At 34.6% G+C, this 9,595-nt stretch overlaps 1 protein-coding gene and 1 long non-coding RNA gene across 2 annotated transcripts; both read left to right on the top strand.

The window, feature by feature from the left end:
- Positions 1 to 335: 335 nt before the first annotated feature.
- Positions 336 to 2,598, top strand: LOC110695657. The gene is made up of 3 exons (XR_002506158.1): positions 336 to 421; positions 1,892 to 1,963; positions 2,496 to 2,598. It is a non-coding gene; the product is annotated as an uncharacterized LOC110695657 (long non-coding RNA).
- A 1,230-nt stretch (positions 2,599 to 3,828) lies between these two features.
- LOC110695539 lies at positions 3,829 to 9,264 on the top strand. Its single transcript, XM_021872761.1, has 6 exons — positions 3,829 to 4,850; positions 4,943 to 5,245; positions 5,334 to 5,439; positions 5,520 to 5,940; positions 6,294 to 6,341; positions 8,087 to 9,264. Exons 1-5 carry the CDS (start codon positions 3,829 to 3,831, stop codon positions 6,335 to 6,337), a joined length of 1,896 nt encoding a protein of 631 aa, XP_021728453.1. The 3' UTR covers positions 6,338 to 6,341; positions 8,087 to 9,264.
- Positions 9,265 to 9,595: the final 331 nt, after the last annotated feature.

Raw genomic sequence — 9,595 nt, 5'->3', positions numbered from 1 at the left:
GCATGATTATTATTATTATAATCTCCGATTATAGTTGAGGAATGGGTTGAATTAACGAATTAATTAAGTTATTGAATTGGTTAATTATATTCTAACTTTTTTATTGGTAAAGAATTGGATACCCATTTGCAATTGTTACTCTAAAGTCTCGAATTATGCATATTTTTATTAAAAATTGTAACTTTTTGATAATTTTCAGATGTATACATATTCAATCAGTTGTTTAATTAAATGTCATATACATTGCTTTCAAACTTTAGATTCTTTTTTAAATTGAAACAAAATGCACAACTACAATTAACCAGCAGATTTTTACCATATTAACGCACAGGTCATCTGAGGAGAAGCTGTGGTATTTGAAGTGCAAAGAAGTGGAAAATCAGAAGCTAAAAAGGCGGAGAAACGGCTTCAAGAATTGGAGGTAATGTACATAAGCACTGCCTAAATATAATATTGTTCTGGATGAAAATTTCGGTTGTGTATCTTTGAATGTCTATAGTTGGCTGTGAGTTTTGAGCTTAAGCTTTTACTAAATCCATAGTTAATGAATAATTATTTGATTATTCATAATAGGTGATGGTCTATTACCTTCTTGGCTAAATGGGATAACTATAAAAATAGAGATGTATGCTGACTTTGGTGACATTGATTGAAAAATATATCTCATATTCTTTTCAGGTGTAATTAGATATATTTAATAGTTTTCTTAAAGGTGATCAATTTCTGAGAACAGAGATGTATGTAGCAGTTAGTTTAGCAGACTGCTTGAATTCAGAGCTTTGAGCATGCTGGTATTATGTCTTATAAATTATGCCATCAATTTCGGCTTTTTTTTTTAAATCATGGAATGCTTGATTACCATATCTGTGATTATTTCTTTGAGTATAAAAGTCATTACGCTAAACAATATTTGAGAAAAGATTCAATTAACTATTAAGAATTGAATCATGTTGTTCGTATAGTTGATCTTAAGGAGTTAAGATATGGACCCTTTGAAGGAGTAAGTCTATCATAAGTGCTGCTGTATTACCCTTCCTTTTCACATGATGGCAAGAAAAACTATCAAGATTGTCCCCCAAGCTACATATATCTTCCACCAGTAGATCAAAAACAGACCTCCCAAAGTACTTCAAATTAATTGCACCTCATAAATTAGCAGCATCACATTCTAGTTCCACCTTTTGATAACCAAGACTCAAGGGAACCTGTAACCCCAATCTAGCAGCGAGAACTTCAGCCACCTCAACTGAACTTCTACAGACTTCCCTACGCACCACCACTGTATGAACACAACCTGCAGCATCCCTAAAAACTGCCCCTAACCCCATGCCATTCTCCTCCAACATTACAGCGTCAGTTTTGATTTTTATTATACCAGGAGCATGAGGAAGCTAATAACTTCTATAAATCACAGCTCTGGTAGCAGGAAGCCAGGAACATAGCAAACTCTCTAATTATTTTTTTAAAATCGAGAACAAGTTTCACAAAACCCATAACTCCTACTATAATTCACTGCTCCAAGTCTTACCAAACACCACTGAATTATGAAAAGCCCACGTATCCCAAACAAAAGCCACCAGAAAAGCATCTCATGTTTACCATATTTATCAAATGCCTAGTAAATTCGTTCAATGAGTATTTTTCTAACAACTTCAAACTCTCCCAATTTGATTCCACTACTGATGTGTATTTTTCTATGTTATCTCCCATGTCAACTTTGCATTTGAGTATTGAATTACCGTATTTGTTTTTGTTATCACTGTTTTCAATTGAAGTGTCTTTTGAGTTCCCCCCCCCCCCATAATTTTTTTTTTGGTCACTCGAACATAATTCTTTATATTATATAATATATCATCTAATGTGTGGATATTGCTTGATTTTTTTTTTTCAGCATTCATCCTTTTGGATTCTTTTGGTCACTGCATGCTTAGTTTAGAAGACTCTTGAAGACAGCTATACCAAGGTATTACTCACATCTTATATGCTACTATTTCAAGTTATGACAGTTTAGTTTTGAGATAAGCTTTAAGAATTGTTGTATGCTATACCAAGTAAGCATGTAATTTTGTTTGTATGGCTTGTAATGACTTTGACAAAGCAACTTAGTGACTTATAACTATTTGGTATCTCCAATAGTTCATCATCTTTGATTACATTGGTTTAATTATATAATTGTAGGTGATTTTTCTTAATTTTTTTTATTATTATATAGTGAGGTTTAAATAGTATGCAATGAAAATTGCATCAATAGGTTAGATTTCATATAGTAAATCCTATACCTATAACTTTTATTTCTGTTGCATGGCTATAATGATTGACCTTTCCTCAGTTTTATGATCAGAATATATGAAATAAAAGTATGCTACCCCAATCTGCTTTGTTGTGTATTTTAGTTTGTGAAGAATTTGATATTTGTTCTGATAAGTAAGCTTTAAAATTTTCTATTTATTTGGTCAAAATTGTAGTTCCCTTATTAAAGTATTAATTATGTATAGATATGGATACAAGTTGGATAGAACTTCCACGATGCCACACTCAATATGTCAAAGGTTGTATGCAATTCATTAACTTTGCTAAGGTAGCTCAGGTAGAAGGAAAAGGAAAGATTCGTGTCCATGTAAGACATGTAAAGTGGATAAATGGCTTTGTGTAAATGATGTAGAAAGACATATCTTGTTTAACGGGTTTTATAAATCATACAAGAAATGGATTTTTCATGGTCAAGGGATTTGCTTCAGCGTATGATTGGGTGTGATGGAGGTAGTACTAGCTAAGGATCCCCACTAGATCAAACAAGGTTTGGAGGTCGAGATGATATGGGAGCCTATTGAGATCTGCTTTTAGTTTTGAAAAACCCTCAAATGACCTAACCTTTGAACCACATGAAAATAATGAAAATGACGAGTATCTTGAAGACCCTGTCTTTTATGAAGAGGAGATTGATTTAGAATTTTCAACAACGCAAGATGAAGCTAAGTATAAGAAATTACTTGATGTTTCCGATGAGAAATTGTATGACGGGTGTACTAAATTTTCCAAACTGTCTTTTCTTTTACACCTTTTTCACATAAAATGTATGAGCCATTGGTCTGCTGAATCCTTTAATATGCTACTCGAGCTTCTCATAGACGCATTTCCCCAAATACTTGAGTTCCCCTCATCTTATTATCAAAGTAAGAGAATAATAAAAGACCTTGGCCTTGGGTATGAGAAGATTGATGCTTGTCCAAATAACTGTATGTTGTATTGGGGTGATTATTCAAAGAAAGACAAGTGTCATGTTTGTGGTACATCAAGATGGAAGAAAAATAAGGGTAGAAATGATAATGTCAGAGATCAAGATAAGACTGTTTCTACGAGTGGTGAGCCAACTAAGGTAATGCGTTACTTTCCTCTTATCCCTAGACTGAAGAGAATTTACATGTCCTCAAAAAACAGTAGAAGATATGAGATGGCATTATACTCATAATGATAAATTGAATGATGTTGATAAGAAGATGTTAAGGCACCCTTCAGATGCATTAGCTTGGAAATCATTTGATCAACGTTATGAGGATTTTGCCTCGGATCCTCGTAGTGTTTGATTAGGACTTGCAAGTGATGGGTTTAATCCATATCGTTTGATGAACACGACTTATAGTACATGGCCTGTGGTGTTGATTCCCTATAATCTTCCACCGTGGTTATGTATGAAACCATCTTCATTCATGTTGTCTATTATCATTCCCGGTAAAACAAGTCCCGGAATTGACATCGATGTGTATTTGCAGCCACTAGTTCATGAATTGAAATTGTTATGGAGTGGGGTTGATGCTTTTGATGCTTATGATGGAGAGAAATTTTAAATTGCGAGCCGCTTTGCTTTGGACTATTAATGACTTTCCTGGTTATGCAATGCTCTCCGGTCTGAGCACCAAAGGCTATATGGCATGCCCTATATGCATTGATTCAACTCCTTCTGAAAAATTTGGGAGTAAGACTTGTTATTGTGGGTATCGAAAATGGCTTCCATCATGTCATCCATATCGATTTGAGAGTGACAGTTTTAACGGAAGAGAAGAGCATGGTGAAGCTCCACCTCGGCCTAGTGGGACTGACATATTGGGGCTACAAGAAAAGGTTGGGTATGTTTATGGGAAGGCATCAAAAAGAAAGAGAGGTAACGAGAGTAACAATGAAGAAGATGTTGTCATTGGTACCAAGAGAAGCATATTTTATAATTTAGAGTATTGGGAACATAATTTGTTGAGGCATAATCTAGATGTAATGCACATAGAAAAAAATGTGTGTGACAATATTTTAAATACTCTCTTAAATACCGATAAAAGCAGAGATAAGAAGGATGATCGAGATGCCCTTCAAGGATGTGGCATAAAGCCACATCTTTGGGTTCAAGATAATCATATGCCTTCAACTTCTTATTCTATGTCTGTAGAGGAGAAAGAGAGGTTCTTAAAAGTTTTACAAAAACTCAGAGTCCCTGATGGCTATGGATCTAACCTTTCTAGATGCGTGAACATGAAGCAAAGAAGGTTGATTAACCTTAAGAGCCATGACAACCATGTTTTGATGCAAGATATCCTTCCCGTCGCATTAAGAGCTTCTAATGCAACAAAAGTAATTGATTTGCTTGCAAAATTGTCTTACTTTTTCAAGCAATTATGCTCCACTGCTATTGATCCTGATGATCTAGATGCTCTTCAAGAAGGAATTGTATTAACCCTTTGTGAGTTGGAAATGGAGTTTTTGCCTTCATTTTTCACAATCATGGTTCATTTGCTAATTCACTTAGTGGAAGAGGTTAAACTCGATGGGCCAGTACAGTACAGATGGATGTATCCCATTGAGAGGTTAGATTTATTTACATATATGTCTAATCTAAATTCATCTAGAAAATCTATAAACTTACTGTATTTTAATTATAATTTGACTTTTTGAAAAGGTACTTGGCCCATCTAAAGTCACATGTAGCTAATAAAGCCCAACCTGATGGGTCAATTGCAGAAGGCTACCTTTTAGAGGAGACCATTAGGTTTTGTTCAAGATATCTTGAAGGTGTTAAGACCGTCTTTAACAAACCTAAACGAATTGATGATGATAGTCCCAATTCTGGAAAATGCTTGTGTAATTCTGGCGGTCGAGTAATTGGGAAAGAAGTCAATTTCCGTCTAGATGACAAAAGCCTAAAACAAGCTCATCGTTATGTTTTACTGCATCATTCTGATGAAATTCAAGATCTTCTCGAGTAAGTAGCAAGTTTTATTCTATTTTATGAATAACCAATTATTATAATATATCATTATAAATTATAATTTATTTTCCTTTCTTTGAAGAGAATTTTTAAATCTAAAGCGACAAATGAATACACATAACCCAATCACTGAAAGTGATGAAAGTGATTGGATCATCAACGAGTTTGGAGAGTGGTTGCGAAGTCAGGTGATATATATGTATCCTAATGTGTTCAATTTTCTTACAAAATAGCAGACTGTTTTTGACTTTATATTCTACCATGATAGGTACACTCAATAGATGAATCCACCGAAGATGGGAAACTTAGAAAAATTCTGGCAGGGGGATTGAATTGTTATGGTAGAAAAATGAAGGGCTTTATGATCAATGGGTATAAATTTCAGATCATGGACCGTGATAGCCGTTTGACTTCCCAAAATTCTGGAATCATGGTTGAAGCAGATGGAGAAGCATACTATGGGAAAGTGAAGGATATATATGAATTGGACTATTATGGGACTTACAAAGCTATATTGTTTCATTGTGTTTGGGTAGACATACATAGGGGTGTTAAATCAGATCAAAATGGCTCTATATGTGTTAATTTCTCTAAGTTGATGCATTCAGGAAGAAATTTGCAAGATGATCCTTTTATTTTCTCATCTCAAGTAAAACAGGTTTTCTACATTGAAGATGAGATACGAAAAGGTTGGTTTCATGTTGTAAAGACTAAGCCTAGAGACTTGTTTGATTTAGGGGATGAGTTAACCGAAGTAGATAACGACAATGAATGATTAGTTTCCTATTTATTATTTAATTTGGATTTGTAATTGCTGAATTTAATTATGAGTTGATATTTGTCATTAATTAATATTTCCTTTTGCTGAATTTATCCCTTTACTTTTTGTTAATTCTATTTGTTAATTACAATCTATTTTCTCATACCATCTAACAGTTATAGCGTTTTTTCTTATGATTTCGATTTGCTCTTAATTAACACACTATTTTTTTTCTTTCTCGTCAATATCATATATAATTACAGCTATATTCTCATTGTTCAGGTGTAGAACTTCCTGTCAAAAAGAGAGAGAACGAAGAGGTTTAATTAGGTAAATACTTTCCCCTATTCAATATTGCATTGAAAAATTATATGCACTTGTTTCTTAATTTTTACGTTAGATAAATAATCATAATTAAATTAATCATTTAATAAAACTTCTTTTTTACTGTTTACAGAATAATTGAAAATTTAACTATTAGTAACCATCAGCAATAATTTGAAAAACAGAAGCAATTGTAAGAAATTCCTGATTCTATTGCATATGTAATCACATGAAAGTATGAAACCATTGTTTAATTATGACTCAGATAACTTACTAAGCAATGGAATTTGTATAACTAGCCTGATTTCGTAAATGCATCTTTTCATTTATTTTTAAAATTAATCTTTCGTTTGAATGAAGAATAATAGTTACCTTGTTGGAGTACTATCAAATTGCTTTCAGCCATTCTATTTCTCTGTCTTCTGAATTTTGTGATGAAATCACATATTTACTCTAAACTAAACCCTTGGTTTGCATTTAGGCTTTGCATTTGGGTCGCATTCAGTAGAGAAGGGGTAATCTACTTATGTATAAAGCTGGAATTCTTTGCATGAATGTTTGTTACAATATCCAATATAGGGAGCCATTCTCCTTGTTTTTTTCTTTGTGACTCTTCTTTGATGATAACTGGCCAGTTGAAGATTGGTTAGTATTTAGAGCATTTGCATCTCTGTCTAAATGTTAGAAACTGTATGTTAAAAGCTAATGGACCACAAATTGGTGTAAGATCAGATCTGCAGTAGTCGGTAAATAAATATGCCCAATCCGTTTTCAAGTCTCTAACCACCTCACCTTATTAAACATAAATGCTATAATCGGTAAAGTTTGATCACACATTGGTCAGTTCATTGGAAATTAGGAATACAGTTAGAGTAGCTATTGGAAATCTGTTTTCAAGTAATGCAAGTATATTTATTCTTATACAGTAGATTTTATCGTCAATTTTTCTTTTTAGGAAACATTTTGTCGATATTTTTATGCTGTTTCAATTAATGTCTTTTGCCTTTAAAGATTAGTTATTGATCATTAAATTCTCTCGATATTTTTATGCTGTTTATTAGGACAATGGCTTTAGGCCATTACTCTCCAAAAGTCCTTACAATTTTCTGCCTACCTCCTCTACTTTAGTCTCTTCCTATTTATACTACTACAACTCATACATATATGGACAAAAGCCTTAATTTCTAATTTACTACAACTTGTCAACAAGCTAAAGTTACCACAGTAAAAGAGCTAATATAACAAAACATGCTCCCTGCCCATATCAGTAAACCGTTGCTCAAGTGAGAGGTGGAGAAGGCCTCTGCTTCTGCTGCTGATCCTGTTCCCCCCTTGGTCTCCTGCTATACACCAAAAAGGGCGGAGCTTGTGGGTGCATTGCAGTACCCTTTTGTATTCGATCCATTTCTGCAAACAAATTGAGGAACACAAAGAAATCAGAAAGTTGTATGTGGATTTCGACAGACTGATGCATTGATCGATATTATTAAAAACCAACTCAACAATTTAAGCTAAGAATTTTAATTGGCATACTCAGGTATACGTAGTAAATCAGTAATCTGAGTTGATTTACTTGATTATGCTCAGCTATTTGCAGATTGATTACTGAGGTTTAGCAGAACTGTCACCTGTATGCATACTCTACTTCCTTCGACTTCATTTTCACATTTCGATTCAGAAAATTGAAACCTGTCTGATATCCTATGCTGCACACATAATTTCTGACTAGTTGTATTTGTTTCTGTTAATAGGTGCCTCATAATGAGTTGCAGAAGTAAAAGAACTGCTTTACCCCCTGGCGAGGCTCAATTTCTTTAAATAAGCAGCCCACTTCGACATCCTTACAGTCTAAGTCCAGCCATATTGCAGTGTCACAATCCAACTTTTCAGAGTCTTCTAACCAATCCACCCAATGGGGACCATTTAGCCCTCCAACACTTGGAAGATCACAAACGTTTGGGCACATATCGCAACCAAACAAATCTTCTATTAATGCATCAAAACCCACATCTACATCATCTTCATCTGTAGCTGCTGCATCAGAAGCAGGTATGCCAACTATAATGCCATCAAACTCCCAACAAAAGATGTCATCAAAACCTCCTTTAACCCCATCACAACCTAGATCGTATCCTATGTTACAATCTGTAACACCACAAACATCACAACTCCCTCTTAAAGAAACACTACAGCCTCACAAAGGAACAATTCAACCTACTAAACCATCAAAGCATCATAAGGCTACAGAGCATCCGACTATTCCACCTTTTACTAAAGCTAAAACTGGTGCACTTCCGTCACAAGAAACAACACAAGTCCCTCATAAAGAAACAACTCAGCCGACTAAAGCATCAAAGCAACCTCAAAAAGCTACCGAACATCCGAGTAAACAACCTTTTCCTGGAGCTAAAACAGGTGCACTGCCGGTGGGAGCTTCACAATAACCTATTGTCTCTTCTTTGACTGGAGCTAAATCCCAATTAGAAAGAAGAGTTGTTTCACCCCTGGAAGCTATGCAACAAACTCAAAAGAAGCATCCTATGACGTCTTCTAATTTTGGAGGTGAACCCTTGACACAACCTCAAATGAATACAACTTGTTCAACGGGACTCCAAAAGGATAAGTCTCCTGCATATATTCATGCTGAAAGCAACAAGAGGTTAAATTTTGACTCTGACGAACCTGAATCTCAATCAGAGAGTGAAGAAGAGTTGCATGAGTCAGGTGGAGTGGACAGTGGTGTGAAAAGAACAAAATTTAGACGCCGAAGTATTGTGAAAAATTGGCCAGAGCATGTCAAGTTTGATGAGGAAGAAGAGGTTGTGGCATTTGGTAAGTGTAAATGCATATTTAATATTATGTGCTTTGTTTTTTTCCTTTTCGAATGTTTTTTTTTTTATTGTTTAACACTTATCTAATTTCATTGTTTTCAAAGATGTTGATGGAACACGACACCTTGTGAAGGGTTCTGTTCAGCCTCGAGATGTGTGGAATGATGCACCAGGATTTAGGTACTTCGTCCAATTTAATGAATTCAACCAACCTCTTCACAAAGGTGGCTCCATCCTTGTGAGTTTCTTAGGAGACATTGCTAAACGAGAAGAATTTTGTCCCGTGGGAATTTGAAATTGGCATAAGTTGAGCTCGAATATGAGAGGCAATATTGTTAACCCTGTTCGGGTACGCCTTTTAATCGTTCACCATGAATATATAATCTTACTTTCATTACTACACTTATAATCTATTGCATGCCTGACATA

The sequence above is a fragment of the Chenopodium quinoa genome, unplaced genomic scaffold (genome assembly GCF_001683475.1).
Source record: "Chenopodium quinoa cultivar QQ74 unplaced genomic scaffold, ASM168347v1, whole genome shotgun sequence".
NCBI classification, from domain to species: Eukaryota; Viridiplantae; Streptophyta; class Magnoliopsida; order Caryophyllales; family Amaranthaceae; genus Chenopodium; species Chenopodium quinoa.
This window is presented reverse-complemented; position numbering and strand designations above follow the sequence as displayed.